Source organism: Schistocerca americana, chromosome 1 (assembly GCF_021461395.2).
Source record: "Schistocerca americana isolate TAMUIC-IGC-003095 chromosome 1, iqSchAmer2.1, whole genome shotgun sequence".
Taxonomy (NCBI): domain Eukaryota; kingdom Metazoa; phylum Arthropoda; class Insecta; order Orthoptera; family Acrididae; genus Schistocerca; species Schistocerca americana.
This window is the reverse complement of record NC_060119.1, coordinates 939,308,746-939,329,641: the sequence shown is the minus strand read 5'-3', so window position 1 is coordinate 939,329,641 and position 20,896 is coordinate 939,308,746. Positions and strand designations below refer to the sequence as shown.

Below are 20,896 nucleotides of genomic sequence, written 5' to 3'. Positions count from 1 at the left end.
ATATCGGGTGTTCGAGACTGTTGAAGGCCAAGTGTTTCTAGAATTTACTCCAAAATTCTTGAGGCACTATATATCCTTCCCCTTAGCTCAAACACGTGATATTTTACACATATTCATTATGTACAGTTATTACACAAGATGATAATTCTTTATCTTTTAAGAGTACCTCTCTTTTTTACTAATAACCGTGCATATTTTACCACAATTACAATATGTGAACCTTTCAATCTATGTTGTGAGTTAGCTCTTTTCAATCTCCAAAAATCTTTGTTTTTTATTCATCTTCCAGTCATAAATTCCAGGAGCACATAACTCATGAATACTCTACTACTTTGTTATTACTTTCCGTACTATTTTTTCTATGTATGTACTTATTCATTACGTATTGTAATCTGGAGGAACTCTGGGTAGAATAAGTGTTCCCTTCTTCTGACAGTTGTAAATCTAAAATGTAATAATGCTAGTGCTGCATAAATTCAAACTTACTGGACTATTTCCTTTTAAACATGTGACTTCTGTCACGATACTGCCCTTTTTCCCTTTAGGAACAGTACCTATATCTTGCATGGGTTGAGCCTAGAGTACCCTTTCTCCTTCCGTTTTGGTAGGTACACCCCTTTCTCATTCCTCTTCTCCTATGGTACAGGTCAATCCCCTTCTTGGTGCCCCTTTCCATGCAGTATAGGTCAGCCTTTCATAGGTCTGCCTGTCCGCCCTGTTTCTTATCCAATAAATGTCGAGAGTGCGCCCTCCATATCCTTCTTGAGTGGCATCCTGGTTCATTGCCCTAGCATACATATTTATGAGTACTATTCTTAAATATTCTCTGGTAAGAGTGCTAATCTACTTTACACTTCTATTCCACTTTCTAATACTTCATCTAATACCTTAGAGTCCTCACTTTTTCCATATAAACAAATATCATGCCCACACATAGTAGATGCTATGTCTACCTGTATTTATCAACTCCCAGTAGATACTATGCCTTTTCTCAAAGTACTAGCATGGCACATGTAAATATATTTTTGAGAGCGACAAAAAATAACGATGCAGAATGGTCACATATCAACATTGTAATATGTGCATTGACTCAGATGTACATATATCTTTATTCCCCAAATCCCTTGGCGGTTCTGACATCATTTCAGGTTTATAATTCGTAATGCTCCTGTTTGTGTGTAAGTGTATCTTTGTGTGTATGTAGATGTGTGTTTGTGTATCCTGATTCTTCGGCCTACTTATACGAAATAAGTTGAAGGTTATTGGAAACCACGGAAAATAAGAAGGACTTAAGTGGTAGAAGTATATGAATATGGAAAGAGGGAAAGATAGATCGGTACTCAAATGAGAAATAAGGAAGGAAAAAGTAGAACTGGTTACTAAGCCCCAAAGACAGGAAAACCCTTCCGAACCCCGTTCCCCAGGATGCCTACTTCGCCGGTACTTGAGTGAGAAGCCGGAGGAGGTATCATGTTAAACGTCTCCTACATAACGGACATTCTCACCTTCACCTTTGAAGCCCCGAAGAAAATCTTAGCAACACCTGTGGAATGGCAAATGGTGGAAAAATCAGTTATACTTGTCTGTGAGGGTTGTCTGAAAGGTGGGGAGTGTGATTAGTTTCAAGTCATGCTTGTACTTACACTTCCCACCCCTACCAAAAGTGATACAAATCCTCCCATTTACATTACATCTCACAAAAGGTATAAAATATTCTATAAAAATAGAAAATTGTACACTATGATAACATAGCTGTTTAGTCATTCACTTTACACTATATTTCATACACACATAAAGTACTCCGTTCAGTTTATCGCGTTTAGATATCACTTTGTTTGAATAGTACCATGATATTATACTTTTCACTCAAATAATATTTTATTCATTTCATTTCATGCCTAGAGATCACTGTTCATCTGTGATTCTCTTAAATTGGTCGTAAACTTGTCATATCCGGTTTCCTATGTACAAAAATTATAGGATAGTTCAAGAATAGACTACAGACAAGTTGAAGAATTGAAGGGAATTCGGTGCAGGAAAACTAAGTTTGAAGAAACGCCGAAAACTACTAGGGATCCAACGGTCGTCACTCTGCCAGTTAACACACAACGTTAATGTCCCTGAGGGACAGATGTGACTCTGTCCGGGTCCCATGGATCTGATATTCACCTCACTTGAGCAAATGTAAACTGGTACTTTTTGTTAAATTTTGTGTGAAAGTCTATCCACAACAAAACAATCACCACTTTACTAGATAACACAACATTAGGTAAAATTATTCTGTGTTCTAATCTGTCCTGAACAATTTGTTCAAACAAATTTCGGGCTTGCAGCCGGTCGTCGTTCAATACCTCGCACGATATTTCAACTGGGCACCTGCCAGTCATCTTCAGGTGAGTCGTTGCAGACTGGCAAAAATGTCCTTCGTTCCGTAATATGTATCGCGCTGTAACTATTCTGTGCATGCATCGAAAACTTGATAGGTGGACCACAGTGCCCGCTGGCAGCGCCCTCCCTGATGGAGTAGCGGAACTCAGTCGCCCTCTGCGCTGCTCTTTGCCACGGCCATTGGCACACTCTGTCGTCTTTGATTTGAGAAAATCATGGAGATGTGGGATTCCATGCACTGTCCAGCTGGTAGCTGCTGTCACGGTTCAACAGATTTTCTGCCAGATGTAGTTCTACAGATTCTTTAATAATGGAGTTGCAGAAAGATGTTGCTGTGGACAAAATCATTGTTTCCTCATACTCCATTGAGTGTCCAGTAGAAATACAATGTTCAGCAATAGCGAACTTGCTTGGGTGCAAAAGGCTGGTGTAACGTTGATGTTCAGTGCAGCGTTCTTTCACAGTGCGTATGGTTTGACCTATATAACCCTACCACATTGGCACGGTATCTTGTAAATTCCGGCCTTTTGTAGTAACAGATTGTCCTTTACTGACCCCACAAGGTCCGCAATCTTCGATGGTGGGCGGAAAACGACTTTTATCTGAAATTTTCGGAGGATTCTTGCTATTTTAAACGAAGTGTTGCCAACGAAAGGAAGAAAAGCTAAAGATTGTTCCGGCATGTTCTCCTCTTTATTCACTTCCTGCTTATTAGTTTCAGCTGTTAGTGCCCTGTTAATCTGCTGGATTGAATACCCATTTTTGCTGAATACTGTCTTTAGATGGGCGAGTTCTTGAGGTAAGCTATCTAGATCTGGGACAGTATGAGCTCTATGAGCAAGTGTTTAAGCACACTCATGGTTTGTGACGGGTGATGGCAACCCGATGCTGGCAGGTATAAATCAGTATGAGTGGGCTTCTGATAAACTGAATGCCCTAGGGAACAATCATTCTTCCTTCGAACCAGGACATCCAAGAAAGGCAAACAACCATCTTTCTCTATTTCTATGGTAAACCGGATGTTGTTATGAATGGAGTTGAGGTGATGTAGAAACTCCATTAGTTTGTCTTTGCCACACCATGAAAGTATCATCCACATACCTCCAAAAAAACGGTTGGTTTCAGGGCAGCTGATTCAAGCGCTCCCTCCTCAAAATCCTCCATAAAAAGGTTGGCCACCAAGGGAGACAGGGGCTATCCGTGGCGACGCAGTCAGTCTGTTCAAAATATTCTTGATTACACTTAAAATAAGTTGAGGAAAGAGTGTGCCTGAACAAAGCAGTGATATCAACAGGAAACAGTTACCAATCAGTGTCAAATAATCTGCAAGAGGAACTTTTGTAAAAAGTGAGGCCACATCAAAACTTACTAGAAGGTCTGCACTGCTAAGATGAAGAGCCCACAGTCTATTGATAAAATCAGCTGAGTTTCGTATGTGATGTGTGCACTTGCCCACGAAAGGTCTCAGCAAGGAAGCGAGATGTTTTGCTAAATCACATTTAGGAGTGCCAATGTTATCACTATTGGATGCAGAGGAAGACCCTCTTTATGAACCTTTGGAAGGCCATACAGTCTTGGACAAGTTTGAATTCTTTCCATGAGTCATCTATAACCTTGTTGGTATCATTAGGTTTGGAAAAAGCAACAGTCATAATGTTTCTGGAGATTATACTCTCGGTAATTTCTCAATCTATAATTAGCTCAAAAGGTTCTGCCAGATTACTTACATTTATCATGTCAAAGTTGGCTAATTTTTCCCTGATATTCTGTCCTACATTATTTACTCATGAACTGACAGCTCATGTAGTAACAGCTGGAATTTTCGATTGAATAATTGATATTAATGCCTTAGGCTGGTCCATGCTCTCTTCCAAAGTATTTGTTCCTGTCTTACATAATTAAATTTAATATTACGTACATTTTCACAATATTTTAATTTTTCACTAAATTCAGATTCTACATTATTATTATTACATTTGACATCACATTTAGTCTCCAAAGTAACTATGCCTTCGCATCGATTACTAGAGTCTGTTTTGACAGGCAACAAACCTATATTTGTCATTTGAGTATTTAAAGTTTCATTCTGTCTGTGATTAAAGTCAGTGAACATTTGATTAATGTGAGTATTCAAAGAACTAGTGAGTTCACTCTTTAAATCTAACTTCAGATTTTCTACATTATCAGTTAAAGAGCCAAATTGAGTCTTTAATAAAACTATATTTGCTGCCTGACTGTTCAACGTTTCACTCTGAGCATTTAAACTAGAACGTACTAAACCTATTTCTCTCCTTAGAGCTTCATTCTGAGCATTTAATTTTTCACTTAAAGTTACACTTTGTGCTTCTAGTTTTTCACTTAGAGTGGCTGAATCAGCGTTCTGGTCATCCAACTTGGCACTTTGGTCATCTAATCTAGCATTTAGTTCTTGTCTCAAGGTAGCATTTTGAGCATTTAACTCTGTTCTCTGGTTATCTAATTTAAGACTTAGTGCTTTAATTAAATTTGTTACCTCAGTCCAATCTGGCATTTCCTTTGTTACAGTCATCGACATGGCTGGCTCTGAAGTTTGTTGCTGTTCTTGATCCATAATTTTATTGGTCTTAGACCTAGTAGTCAACTAAAAGAAAATTCACCACTGAGTACAACAACTACAATGACAGTTTATCCTTCATTCATCCCTCAACTTTTATCAAATAGTTATTGGTTTTCGCTCACCCGACATAGAGTTCTCTGGTGGTGAATGGTTGGTGGTTGTCCGACCACATTTAAATTCATTAGTGAAAAAGTAAATGTCTTCAATGATGGCACAGAGTCCATGCGAACTTCTTCCAGTTATGTTTTGATTTGTGTGGCAGTCCAACTCTTCGAATGAAAATGTTTAATAACAGCACAAAACTTGGTTTTGTCCATTTTCAGTTGCTGTCAGCAATGAACTGTTCACTGTACGCTGTTTAAATTCTTTACATGATCCTGGGAATGATCAAGCTTGCCGGCAATAAAAATGTTCCATTCTGTCATGGAACCATGGTCGTAATCCCAGGGAGCGAATAAGTTTACCAATAGATGGCGTGATGGTATTCCCAGTTGCACAACTGATGTTAATGGCTTTATAATAATTGCCACATTTCTGGAAACTTGTTTCCACAGTTCGTTGCATGATACGCTTCTGTAGATAAGCACAATGAGCGGTTATAAAGTTTCTTCGCGCAGAAGAGGGCCATGCTTCAGAAATTTATCGCGGAATGAAAGAGACATACGGAGAGCAGTTTGCTATAAGAGTGATGAGGCGGGACGTATAAACATCAAAGACGCACCACGCCGCGAGCAGGCGCACTTCACCTCTAGTGGCACGATTTCGGCTGTGGAGGAGTTCATGCAGACGAATGGTTGGATCACCAAACGTTGGTTTCAGTGTCATCATTGGCGAGCGGACGTGGAGTCAGCACCAGTGAGCAGCAGCTGGTGCAGTCAGTGTTGGTGGCTGGCTACTGCGTTTGCGTTGGCGTTGGCATCGGCGCGATGTACATGTGTGAAGACTGCTTACTCTCCGCACCCGATCTTAGTCGAAAAGTTGAGGTCTTCTCTCCGGTTTTCTTCGCTGTTACTTTCTCGCGTCTTTTACAGCATTGCACTCACAACTTTCTTCCAATTGTTTATTGGACTCAATACGATATCTGGAAACAGTTCTTGTATCTTGTTAGGCGTGGTTGCTGTGGCAATGCCTAATATCTTCTTTCCGTTTCTGTTTTTAAATCCCCGTTTTCTTCAGGTCCTGTCACTTAGGTCGCCACGTTCTAATGTTTTCTCAGACAACAGAAAATAATATCTTCTTATTTCTGTAATCTATTGATCACGTATATGAACTTTAGTGTCAACGTACTTATTGATTAATGATGTACTAGAACTGCTATGCAGAACAAAATTCTCTTCTCAGAAATATAAATATCCTCGTCGTCTCACTCGTATCTCGAGCTTTAGAAATGATTAAGTACATTTAGACATAAGAGTTGGTGTCAAAACCATATGAAAATATGAACATGCGGCTTGACTTCACTGAGTCAAAGACATGAATGTGCACAGCACTCTATATTCAACTGTTCAATGGTCTTTTTTACAATCACCACAGACACTAACGCATCAAAGAATACAACATAATTATTCGTTGATTTCTCCTCATGTCTTCTGTGGCGCTGGCGGCAAACACTTGTTGTCGTCAGTGACTTGCCCCTCTTACAGTCTTCTAACAACAAGCTTCCGACCTGCACGTAGAAACAGGTGGATTGGTAGAAACGTTCTTACTCTCCCGCACTCATACCTAAAATATCGGGTGTTCGAGACAGTTGAAGGCCGAGTGTTTCTAGAATTTACACCAAAATTCTTGAGGCACTACAGAGAGAGTGGTGTTGCTGTGCCTGTGACCTGATAGTTGTAAGAGTGACGTACATTTCAGGCAACCTATAATCAGCTTACTTCTTTTGTTTAGCACTTTAATTATTTTTGTATGGGTAGATTTGTACCATAGTGGACTAGCATACTCTGCGGAACAGTAAGATGTTGCTGTTAGTGCTGTCGTTCTCAGCGTTTTTGGTAGAGAGCCCCACCTGCTGCCAGCAATCTTGCAAAGGATTTTACTTTTGGCTTCCACCTTCATTCCCATATCTTTGCAGTGCTGCTTGTGCATCATAATACAATCCAGAGTGACTCCCAGACATTTTGGTTGGGGTGTATTTACTAATTGTATCCCCTGCCATGGAACGTTAAGTTTGCGACTGCCTGGTTGTAGTTAAGATGAAACACACACACTTTATTTTTAGTTAGGTTTGGATGAAGTTGATTGTTAGAGTAATGGAAACTCAACTCTCGCAACACATCTGATGGGTGGGCTTCAGCATCTTCAAAAGATTTTCCATGACTTGCTGAAGCCAGACGTCTGGCATAAAGGAAATTCCTTGTGTTCGCCTGAAGTGGTTTTATTGGTATAGATGGTAAATAACATGGTTAAGGAACATTTCCTTGTAGTAAGCCATTTCTTTGACATTGCCACTGACTAAACTTACACTGGAAAACAATAATTTACACAATCTAATCTAAAGATATTTCTGATGATTTGTTCTAGATGGTTGATCGTGCAGAACCAAATGCTCAACGTCTCGAGAAGTTGTGGCATGCACATGTTGTGAAGCGTGGGGAGATGTCCTCCTTGTCCTCTGTAATGTGGAGGTTTTGTCGAACAAGATGCATTGTTGCTATGACATTTATGGTTTTGGCAGTGATATTCCAGTTCCTAGGACCGGTAAGAAATAATAATAAAATCATTTGCATAAATATATTTTCTATTGTGTTATTGTTAAAGTTATTCCCATCAATATAATATTTATTTATACTGTGCCTGTAAGTTGTAGCAAATTTTCATATGATGTGTATTATGTTACAATTTGTTTAAAGAAAAGGACAGTGTATCCACTATAGGAGAACGTATTGTATTGTAATGGCACTTCTTTTGCTAGAAAGAAGTGAATTGTTTTGTCAGATATATACTGCTTGTAGCACCAGTACCTATCCAACAACTATGAAATTATTACATATCAGCTATACTTGTGTAATAAAGGCATGGAATGAAGTCTATTTGACTTTGGGGTCTGTGCAGTATTTTGGCAAGGCTGCACTACAGCACAAGCTAGCTTTGGTGATTTGGTGTAAAATGGGAGAGTTCATCCTATTTTTTTTCCTTTTGCTAGCAGTGAAGTAATTGTAGCTCAGGTACAGAAGCATCAAGAGAAACATTCACAGCTGAAAATAGTCAGGACATTTCTGAAGATTATGGCATTACTGCACAATATTTAGATATACAGATTTAGGAGTATTTTATATCTTTCAGGTAAGATTTAGTATATTTTCATTGATAAGCAGTGTTGTTATGCAAAGTGCCAACAATTATATGCACTTTAAACTTTGTCTTGGTAACCTAAGGGACATAATCAGTTTTAATCATTAATTGTGTGTATATGATGCTTCGGTTATTTAGGCTTTGATAAATGTATAAAGAACTCTGATTTATTGAGTAACTATCCAGGATATTAGTTGGGCCTATGTAATTTTAATAACATTTTTGTATTTAGCAGTAACGGAATAAAAGGTAGCCTCTGTACATTCTGTTGACTGGTGGTGGCTTCTTACCTTTTAAGCTGATGAGTAACTGTGTAACTGACACAGCAGTTGTGGTTCCCCTTTTGTTGTTGCTGTCGTTGTCATCCTCTTCCAACAGAGAGTGGGTGGAGGAAGGGGTTGGAAGTTACATATAGTTTTCAGAAAATATTGATCAGCTGCTGTATTTCTCCAAAGACTTCACATCATTAAAATTCTATAGATGACACACTGAGTTGAAGACAGGTACAAGGAAAAGCCTTTTACACATTGAGGTTTTGGCCAAAGCCTCCTTCAGGAAAGAAAACATACACGCATTCACACAAGTAGGCACATCTCATGCACACATAACTACTATCTCCTAGACCAGAGATGTGAGTGTGTGGTGCGTTTACTTGTGTGAATGCTCGTGTGTTTCCTTTTCTGAAGAAGGCTTTGGCTGAAAACTCAATGTGTAACAGTCTTTTTATTGTGCCTGTGTGCAACTCAGTGCATCATCTTTAAGATGAGTAACCTATCCTTTTGATAATATTGTTGATATTCCAACCTGCACTTTTTGTTGTTCAAAATTCGTTAGCAGTTTGTTCAGTTAACCCACAGTATAAGTTGAGAAATAACTACTTTAAATGAATGTGACTTGGTAAGAATTGATGATTTTTGTTGTATATTTTCAGCTTGCTGATATGTCTGATGCAGCTTGCCACAATTTACTTTCTTCTGCCAATCTCTTCATCTCAGAGTAGCAGTTCCATACAGTGTTCTCAGTTATTTGTTGTATAGATTGTAATCTCTCTGTTCTCCAACAATTTTTCTCCTCCATGTCTCCCTCTGATCTAAGGAGTTCTTCCCTTTGCTTAACACTGGGCCTGTCATCATGTCCCTTCTGCTAGTTCACTCTTTCCACATATTTCTTTCATCGCTGACTCTCCAGAGGATATCTCATTTGTTAACAGACCACTTAATTTTCATCATCTATCTGTAACACTGCATCTCAAATGCTTCTTCACTTCTCTTCTTCTACAATTTTCCCACAGTCTATGATTTGCTTTGTAACAGTCCATTTACATGCCTTTTTTATTCTGGATTAAAATATTAATTTCAAATACAAAAGCAGGATAATGTACATCAGACTGTTGCTGAGTGATGGGAGAAGGGCGGCAAGTAGGGAAAATCAATAACTTTGAAAAAAAAAATTGTTTGTGTTCACTGGTGGGTAATGCCGTGCACGGAAAACTGATGTGAATGCAGTGGAGGTGCAGAACAATGGTCTGAGACACACTTCAGCCTCTACCCACTTTTGAAATGAGAATAAAAGGGAGACAATTTCTAAATTGTAATAGCAAATCATTGTATCGCATTCATTCTGGACAGACTTATAAAACTGCGCCCAGGGCTATTGCAGTTGTCATTAATTTTTTCAAAGTAGCAGACATATGCAGCTTAGGCTGCTGACTTGTAAGACTTGACACACAAGTGTGATTTTTTCCTGTCAACATTGACAGACATCATATGTGAACACATTGCTGTGCAAGGCTTTTTTAAATCTTTCTGTTGATATAGAAGTTAATGCAAAGGCTTAGCGTCATCTGATCTTATCCTGAATGATTGGTTGAAACTTGCCAAAACTTATGAAGTAACCATGTCAGCACAAGCTATGATTAATGATTCGTCTGACGTTGGTATTGTTTTATTCGCCATTGTGCTCTGCAATCAACTGAGGACTCCCATTCAATCATCATCCAGTTTAAATAGCATCCTTTTTTGGGTTATCTGTCAACGCAGTATTCAGTAGTTAGTGCAGTACTTAGTGATCCACTGCCCTCATCACTAGTAGAGCTGCAGAAACAGAGGTGCTTTGTTCGCCATGGGCATGTTCCAAAGTGAGTAGAGGCTCATGCAGTGGTGTCTTTCCCCTTGTTCTCTAAAGGGTCCCAGAAAAGTTTGTGCCTCATATCGTGTCCAGCTGGTGGCATACAGCATCAAGGGCTTCACTGCACTTTGTTTGATGTTACATGTTTTGTGTGCCACAAACCAGGGCGTCTAACGGGTGTCTGTCTCACCTAGTGCGCGTCAACATCAGCTGTCAGTACACTGTGAGCCATCTTGCCTGTACCCATAGCTGCAGCAGATGTGAGACAGAGACTCATGTTACAACTGGACATTAATGGAGCAATGGCAGATATCCAGTTGGACACAGGTGTGGACATGTCTCTGATTAATGAAGACACACACAAGCACATTGTCTCCCCACAGCAGAGTGGTGACGTATGATGGCCAGTGGTTCACATTGTGGAGTTAGTTGTAGTCCAAGCTGTGCATAAAAATGTAGCTTGGCAGCTAACACTGCTAGTAGTCAACTCTTGCGTGACAACTAACATTTTCGGCTTAGACGCTTTTGTGCTTTTTGGTTTTCAAATTCAGGACTAGGTAAATCTAGTTTCATCTGTGATACCATTCACAGAACATCATAAGTTATGGAGCAGAACTGAAGTTGGTATCTATATTAGGTTGTGTAACAAGGTTCCAGGCCCACTTATCCTTAAAGCAATCGTAGATGCCTAAGTTTTTTTTAGAGCTCATCCAGTGCCTTTTGCCATGTGCAGATGACTTTAAGAGCAGAACTAGATAGGTTGCAAAGTGTGGGAAGTATATCCCCAGTTTTGTCTAGCCAGTGGGCTATGGCCACGGTCATAGGTATGAAGTCAAATGTATCTGGACACCTGGCTCATAATGACTTAAGGTCATGTCGCCTTCCATCGGTAATGCTGGGATTCAGTATGGTGTTGGCCCACCCTTAGCCTAGATGACAGCTTCCACTCTTGCAGGCATATGTTCAGTCAGGTGCTGGAAGGTTACTTTGGGAATGGCAGCCCATTCTTCATGGAATGATGCACTGAGGAGAGGTATCGATGTCGGTTGGTGAGGCCTGGTGTGAAGTCGGTGTTCCAAACCATCCCAAAGTGTTCTGTAGGATTCAGATCAGGACTCTGTGTAGGCCAGTCCATTGTAGGGATGTTATTGTTGTGTAACTACCCTGCCAAGGGCTTTGTGTTACGAACAGGTGCTTGATCATGTTGAAAGATGAAATTGCCATCCCCGAATTGCTCTTCAGCATTGGGAAGCAAGAAGGTGCTTAAATCATCAGTGTAGGCCTGTGCTGTGATAGTGCCCCCTCCATGAAAAACACGACCACACCATAACACTCATCTTCGGATTTTACTGTTGGCACTACACACGCTGGCAGATGATGTTCACCAGGCATCCACCATACCCACACCCTGCCATCGGATTGCCACATTGTGTACCATGATTCGTTACTCCACACAGCATTTTTCCAATGTTCCATTGTCCAGTGTTCACGCTTCTTACACCAAGCGAGGGGTCTTCTAGCATTTACTGGCATGATGTGTGGCTTATGAATAGCTGCTTGACCATGAAATCCAAGTTTTCTTGCATTCACCTAACCATCATAGTACTTGCAGTGGATCCTGATGCAGTTTGGAATTCCTGTGTGATGGTCTGGATAGAAGTCTGCCTATTACACACTATGACCCTTTTCAACTGTCAGTGGTCTGTGTCAGTCAACAGACAAGGTCGGCCTTTACACTTTTGTGCTGTACGTGTCCCATCACGTTTCCTCTTCACTATCATATCTGAAACAGTGGACCTAGGGATGTTTAGGAGTGTGGAAATCTCATGTGCAGACCTATGACACAAGGGACACCCTATCACCTGACCACATTTGAAGTCCGTGAGTTCCGCGGAGCACCCCATTCTGCTCTCTCATGATGTCTAAGGACTACTGAGATTGCTGATAAGGAGTACCTGGCAGTAGATGGCAGCACAATGTATCTAATATGAAAAACATACGTTTTGGGGGGTTTCTGGATACTTTTGATCACATAGTGTATGAAGCCAAATGTATCAATTTGATGCTCAAGGCAAATTTTAATCTCAGCCTATTCATAGGCTGGAGGAATAGTTCCTCAAAAAGAGCGTCCACTGTTGCAACTGCTGCACCATCTTACCGGGAAGTTTTGTATCTGGGTTGAATAGCAGAATAAAGTGTTTGTGATCAGATCAAACTTAGTACTGTAGAGATATGTATACATGGAACTTGCTGGTGCCCTATATGATAGCCAGTGCTGCTTTATCAATTTTTGAATGACTTCTGTGCTCCATTTAATTTTTTCAATGCAAAAAGTGATGAGCTGTTGCATGCTGTCTGTGTATATGTGCGACAGCACAGTGGCATTGGCACAATCTGATGCACATTTGCCAGCTGGGGCCCATTATTTTTCAAAAGATAAATCATGCTGACATCAACTTTTAGTTTGCTTGTAGATGATCAGAAGAAATAGTTTTTAGTGATTAACATGTCAGTTGGCATGAATAGTTATATCAGGTTCCCATTTGATGGGTAAGTGCTCCTGTGATATTTATTTTAGATACCATGAGCAACTTACCCAAGGCATTCACAACTACACACCTGCACAGCCAACAGTGTTGTTTGAGTGGTTCAAAGCTCATGGTCTGCATTGTTGCCTCGACAAATTTATTTGGAGCTTGTCTTAAGTAAGAAGGGGTCATGCCCACACAGGAACATGAGGATGCAGTTGCTAAGTATCCAGCTCGTAGGACCCTCAAAGGACTGGGCAGAGTCGATTATTAGGCAAAATTTGTTCCCATTGTGGCCCAGATTTTCAGCCTACGTAACCATTTGTGGAAAGTGGGTGTTAAATTTGTGTGTTCAGAGACATGCCAGAAAGCTTTTGTGCAACTTAAAAAGTGCTGTAGGTCAGACCTTGGTTTAACAACATTCCATTCCGGCAAACATGCATCAGATTGTGTCATTGGTGTCACGCTGTCGCACAAATACAGCACGAACAGCCCATTTCATTTGCACCTAAAACATTACATGCAGCACATAAGAACCATTCCAAAATTGCGAAAGAGGCATTGACCATCAGATAGGGCATCAGGAAGTTTCGCTTATATCTCTGTGGTACTAAGTTTCGCCTCATCACCAATCACAAGCCTCGTTTTGCTGTTGGGGAATGTGTAGAATGTAGGCAAGAGTTCAGAGTCATGTGCACTTTTTTGGTCTGATGCTACCATAGAACACACCATCTGCAAATTCCTGGCCTGTGCCCACTCTGTCAATCCCACCACAGTGTTGAGGGATGTAGAGATTGGAATACATCCACCAAATAATTGAGGATATAGGTTGCAAGTGGTACTTTGAGATGAAGAGGTTGCCTTATGAGAGGAATTCATGCTGGGATGCATCAAACTAGTCAGAAGTGAGATGAACCCCCACAAAAAATTGATGTAAAATGTAAACAACTTAATCACGTTGTTTGAAGACTTAGTACACTTAGTCAGTTGGATTAAATTGAATGAATCTATAACATGTCTGCAAAGGAAAGGGGGGGGGGAGACAAGATGGAGCATTTGTGTCTGCCCCCCTCTCCTCCTCCAGTAAATTTCGAAAGATCCCCACAATTGAACTAGAAATAGTTAAACAAAACACTAATACAGAAAAGCAGTATCTTAAATAGATTCATTTAAGAGCTTGATGTATGTCTTCAAGGTATCCAAGAAAAGCAGGATTGCTCCTGAAGTTTGGAGGGCTCTTTATAATGCTCTGAAAAATATACATTCTTTATTTTGAATTTCCTTTATTACCAGTACAATTTAGAAGGCAAAATTATTTGCAGATTTCTGCAAACACTCTCAGTACTGTTGGGGAAGTACATGATTGGAGCTATGAGGTTCATTCAAATGAAACTTGGTCAGTGCGTTTACCTTTGCCTTACACGTAAGGTGGCACCACATAACTGTGGGTATGGTGGTGCCATCTATTGGTAGAGAGACTGACGCATACCCACTGTTTGATGTTGCATAGCACCTATGTGGTTTCATGCCGAAGAGATGGTCACACAAGTTATTGTCCACTACCAAACATGCAGGTGAGTAAGCAGGAGCAATGAGGAGTGATTCGATTTTTTACAGTGGAGGGAGTTAAAGGCTGTGAAATGTATCGACAGATGAATGCTGTGTTCGGTGATTACAGTTTAAGTTGCCGTCCGTCTCACCTTATCTGTATGCAGATGACTTCTGCATTTCATACTGCTCCACCAGTACTAGTGTTGCTGAGCGGTGCCTACAGGGAGCCATCCACAAGTCCCAGTCATGGGCTGTAGCCCAAGGTTTCCAGTTTTCGGCCTAAAAGTCATATGTTATGCACTTCTGTTAGCGTCATACCATTCATCCAGAACCAGAACTTTACCTTAACGATGATCCACTCATTGTAGTGGAGACATATCAATTCTTAGGACTGGTTCTCGATGCCCGATTTACTTGGCTTCCTCAACTTTGTCAGCTTAAGCAAAAGTGCTGGCAGCACCTCAATGCCCTCCGCTGCCTGAGCAACACAAACTGGGAAGCAGATCGCTCTACACTGCTGCAGCTCTACAGAGCCCTTGTTCAATCCCGCCTTGACTATGGGAGTCTGGTTTATGGGTCGGCAGCGCCCTCAGCATTGCGTTTACTCGACCCAGTGCGCCACTGTGGCATTCACCGAGCGACAGGAGCTTTTAGGACGAGTCTGGTGACCAGCATCCTGGTGGATGCTGGAGTCCCTCTATTGCAGGTTAGGTGTGCACAACTGCTGGCCAGTTATGTTGCACGTGTTCGTAGTTCCCCTGCGCATCTGAATTACCGTCTCCTTTTCTCGCCCACGGCGGTTCATCTCCCACATCGGCGGCCCAAGTCAGGGCTTCCAATTGAAGTTTGTGTCCGATCCCTTCTTTCCGAACTGGAGTCCTTGCCTTTACCACCTATACTTGAGGTCCATTCATGTACACCTCCATGGTGTACACCTAGGCCGCGGATTTGCCTGGATGTTTCACATGGCTCCAAGGACTCAGTTAAGCCCATGGCTCTCCACTGCCACTTCCTCTTGAAATACTGAGGCTATTAAGTGGTTTACACCGATGGCTCGATGGCTGATGATCACGACGGCTCCGCGTATGTCCATGGAGGACATTGAACAGCATTCCTTGCTCGGTGGCTGCAGTGTTTTCACTGCCGAGCTGTTGGCTATATCTCCTGCTCTTGAGCACATCTGTTCATGCCCTGAGGAGTCGTTTCTTCTGTGTACTGACTTCTTGAGCAGCCTACAAGCTGTCGACCAGTGCTACTCTTGTCATCCTTGGCAGCAACCATCCAGGAGTCCATCTGTGCCCTGAAACGGTCCATTCATTCAGTGGTGTTTGTCTGGACCCCAGGTCACATCGGAATAACAGGCAACGAACTTGCCAACAGGCTGACTGAACAGGCTACGTGAAAACTGCTTATGCAGATCGGCGTCTCTGCAACTGACCTGCGTTCAGTACTATGCCGCAAGGTTTTGCAGCTTTGGGAGACGGAATGGTATCACCTCAGTATGCACAGTAAACTGCGTGCCATTAAGGAGACTACGAACGTGTGGAAGACCTCCATGCGGGCCTCTCGCAGGGACTTTGTGGTTCTCTGTCGGCTCCGCATCGGCCACACTTGGGTGACAAACGACTACCTCCTGCACCGTGATGACCCACCTCAGTGTTGGTGAGCTGCCAAGCTGATAGTGGCCCATATCTTGGTGAGCTGCCCTTCTTTGGCTGCCCTGCGATGGACTCTTCAGTTACCAGACTTGTTGCCATTAATTTTAGCTAACAATGTGTCATCGTCTAATTTAGTTTAACGTTTTATATGTGACGTTGGGCTTTATCAGTCTATATAAGTTTGAGAGAGGTCCTTTGTCCCTTTGTGTTCTCTACTCTAATGCTTTTAGGCCGGATGTTTTAATGTGTCGCAGAGTGGCTGGCTTTTCCTTTTTATTCTCGAGGTCGGCCAGCCACGGTCATATGCTCTCTTGTTTTTATCCCTTCTACCTGCTTCTTGCTTCTCTCTGTCTTTTTCTTTTCCTGTTTTGTCCATAGTAGTGTTGGTTGTCCTTCTGTCGTTATTCTGGTTCTTCCTTTCTCCTGTTATTGTGCTGTCCGTCTCCTTTCTTTTCTTCTTTTCCTTGTGTAATTATTTTATCGGTAACCCTTACTCTCCCCCCTTAAACTAACCAACCAGTCTGAGTTGTCAGGGTGTATACGACCTGGGAGATCTGGGAAAAACCTGGGAATTTTTTCATCCAGGAGAAAACCAGGAAAAACCTGGGAATTTTTCATTGTTTTTGTTTTCATTTATATTTTTGTAATTTTTACTGATAAGAACCGATACTCTAACAAAGGGTATTACTGTATCCCGCTGCTGCAGATAATACTGCAGCAATAAAACATGAACGAGAGAAAAAACAAAAATAAAACTTAAATTGCAAAGGAAATGCGCCATATACAGCAACAAAACACAGTGCTCATACAAGCGTCTACCAACAGCAAAGTGTGTCAAAGGCTTTAGGGAGACTATGCAATGCTTCGTAACAACAAATTGCCTCCGATGATCGTGATGTCACAACTGTTTACATTAGATTAGTTTTAGCAGTTACGAGCGTGATCAAGCGCATGCGCAGTTGAGTAGTACCTTCTCCCGCTTCTGGCTACAGAAATGTGGCTGTTGGCTGTGCAAGCAGTCGCAGCAAGCAGCTAGACGCTACCGGGAAAAGTTGTACTGGAGCGCCCAAGTTGCCAGATTCATGCGTGCGCAGCAGGTCCAGATGTAGGACAAGGGGGAGGGGGGGCAATTCATATTCTTGAGGGGAAAAAACCTTGTTTCACAAAGCGACTGGCATCCAGTGCATGTAAGTCTATCGATTATTCATATGACTTTGAAACGCATCCCTGTCGGTTTTAGAACATTTTTGAAGACATTCGAAGTTGATTTCTCAATGAATCGTGAGTTGATTTGTGAATGCGTGCATAGTGTACATGATGTCTCTGTCAGGGGAATCCTCATTGCGTTCAGAAACAAACTTTCCTACAGACAAAAGTGGCTATACGAGCTAACCAGAGTAAAGCCGAACGGCTGAATGCCAACCACTGTCAGATTGTGTGGTTGATTGGGTTTGCGAATAATGAGTGTTGTTATAATTATTAACGAAATCCATTGATTCAGACTACAGGAGTGAAAATAAACATATAACAGGTAAGAAAGATTACATATTACCTTCTCGGTGTATCGAAGAAAATGAAATTTTGACGGAAAATTTTTGGCCAGGTCTCTGCACTAGTAAGGGCCAGTTGTACAGTCCCCATCTAACAGCCGCTTTAAGTTCGATTCTGGAAGAAGCGCAGAAAACGCGTTGTACGAACATGTGACAACACCTAACTGGAGAACAATCGCAGGTAACTAAACCGGTTATTCTGGCAGAATTAGTAAAGTTAACCTGTGAATAAGCTTTGACATTGGCAGGAATAGTTACAGTTAGTGATGATAAGACTGTTTGTTAGAACGAGGAAGGAGAAGAAACGGGGACATCACACAGATTATGGAACAATATGACGATTCCAAGTTTGCATAAAAATTTAGTACTAATACTTTTCAATCTCATGCTTGAGAAACTGGAGTGTATGAATGAAGTGTGAAACTTTCCCCTAACGTAAAGCTTTCTGCTTGTAGCAGGCCTAATAGGCATTTGATATTGGTACTTTTTTATATTCTGCCGTTACAAAAAAATACCGTATGTGCCAAAACAGTCTCCTTTATTTAGTGTGTGTTACAATTGTTGCAGTATTAGAAAGGCTTAGTTTGTTTTATCTAGCAGACAGTGATAAAATAGACGTAATCAGATCGGGAAACCACACCAGTCTTGGGTTCTGTTTGTATTAACAGCTTTTGCAGTATTAGACAGCGACATTTAGATTTTTCATGTAGCAAAACGTTGACAAACTTTCGCAGAAAGGAAAGCACGTCATGTAAAGCTGTAGCAAGATTAGAGAGAAAAAAATTCGAGCTAAGGATTGAATAAATGTGTATTGTCTTGCTTGTCTCATGTCTTTACTGGGTCTATGTATCCTATATTTAATTGTAGATTAGATTAATACTTGTTCCATAGATCATGAATACGACATTTCGTAATGATGTGGAACGTGTCAGGTTAATAAAAGATGTCTGTACAAGATAATAAATTACACAAAATATTGCGTGACACTAATGTTTAAGTCTTTTTTTTTTTTTTTTTTTTTTTTTTTTTTTTTTTTTTTTTTTTTTTTTTTACCTCCATTAATTTATATCTAAAAATTCAGCCAATGAGTAGAAGGAGTTGTCATCTAGAAATTCTTTTCATTTATTTTTAAATGTTAGTTGGCTATCTGTCAGGCTTTTGATGCTGTTTGGTAGGTGATCAAAGACTTTTGTGGCAGCATAATTTACCCTTTTCTGTGCCAAAGTCAGATTTAACCCTGCATAGTGAAGATCGTCCTTTCTCCTGGTGTTATAGCTGTGCACACTGCTATTACTTTTGAACTGGGTTGGATTATTAACAACAAATTTCATAAGTGAATATATATACTGTGAGGATCCCTAGATCCTTAAATAGATGTCTGCAGGATGACAATGGGTAGGCTCCAGCAATTATTCTGATTACACGTTTTTGAGCAATGAATACTTTTCTACTCAACGATGAATTACCCCAGAATATGAAGCCATATGAAAGCAGTGAATGAAAGTAGGCGTAGTAAGCTAATTTACTGAGATTCTTATCACCAAAATTTGCAGTAACCCTAATAGCATACGTAGCTGAACTCAGATGTTTCAGCAGACCATCAATGTGTTGCTTCCAGGTTAACCTCTCATCAATGGACACACCTAAAAATTTTGAAAATTCTACCTTAGCTACAGACTTCTGTTCAAAGTCTATATTTATTACTGGAGTTGTGCCATTTACTGTACAGAACTGTATATACTGTGTTTCATCAAAATTTAAAGAGAGGCCATTTACTGAGAACCATTTAATAATTTTGTGAAAAACATCATTTAGTTCTTGGTTTTTGGATGTTATTACTATACTTGTATCATCAGCAAAAAGAACTAACTTTGCATCTTCATCAATGTGGGATGGTAAGTCATTAATGTATATCAAGAATGGTAAAGGACGTAAGACCGAACCGTGTGGGACCCCGTACTTGATAGCCCCCCAGTTATGTCACACAAAGCAGCAATCTGTTAGCTGATAGGTAAGAGAGAGTGCATATTTTCTGAAGAGTTCTCTTTTTTTAAAAAAAAAATAAAAAAGAGGGACAGGATGTCAAACCGGCTGAATCTAAGCAGGAGAGGCACCACATGACACTTTAATTTCCATTGTCCTGAATATGGTTTCATGGCATCCGTTACAAAATATACACGCTTCAATTCCACAGAGCGAAGTACAGGGACGTGCGATAGAAGAATGTTGTGTAGGGAGGCGAGGCACTGCACTTTGGCGCACTTACGATCAAATAACATGTTTTACATTTCCTCGAATACACACGTTTTATGCATCAGACTCTTCAGAAAGCTGTGTGCTACAAAATGAATATATTTTTGAAAATTCGTTTTTTTTTTTATATATATATATTTTTGACATCCTATCTCAAACGCTCGAGGGAGTGGCGGGGTATTGCCCCAGTTTGGAAATATTGTAGATCCGGGGTTGATGGACAGAGCAGTCTGAGTTATAGTGGGGAAGTGGGTAGTCTCCACGTGACTCGTGTTTACATTTAGTGATTTTGCTGTTTCCTCTTCGTTTACTGCTCTCACGCCAAATGAAAACAAAACAGATTTCTGTACCCGGGAGCTATCAAGTGAATTAAAATACATTCACATAATTATGGAAGGCTAAAATGTGTTATTAGTTGCAGATTTTTTTTATTTCCACCTTCCTGACAGTCAAGCATTAATTGCCTTGCAGAACAATGAAGTTATTTTTGTCGGTTTGTTAAAGAAATTTCCTTTTATTAATCTTTCCCGCAGAGGCAGACAATATATTTGAAACAAAGTGTTTAATTCTACACACTGTTCTCTGCATTTCAAGTGCGTGTTTTCAACTTCTAGCATGTATGGCATTATGCCATAATAAACAAGCAAACATGAGATAACACATATTGGTACTCCAAGAAAATTCACATCCCGAAAACCACATTGATAAGCTTAATATCAGGTCGTGGCCTACTTCACTGGGAATCTGGACATACTAATGTGCACTTTAAATGTGCACATTTTAGTATGGGTCACGAAATTCCGATGCTCTTGGAGTATCCTCTGATGTCTTGTTTCTTTTATGACATAATGTAAGATCTTTTAATGTTTTACATGTACGAACATATGGGCTCCCTACGGCATCGTAGCTGCTCAAGCGCGGTGACCCCTGTCATCTGGCGCTCTCTGGCAA

General features: G+C 40.7%; 1 protein-coding gene across 2 annotated transcripts in view; it reads left to right on the top strand.

Annotated features, from left to right (window-relative positions):
* Positions 1–20,896, top strand: part of LOC124615574 (ATP-binding cassette sub-family C member 5-like) — a 272,433-nt gene that overhangs the window by 41,634 nt on the left and 209,903 nt on the right. For both annotated transcript variants that reach the window (XM_047143562.1, XM_047143569.1), the window contains one exon: positions 7,508–7,684. In XM_047143562.1, coding sequence (XP_046999518.1) covers positions 7,508–7,684 — 177 coding nt within the window. The remainder of the gene's footprint in view (positions 1–7,507; positions 7,685–20,896) is intronic.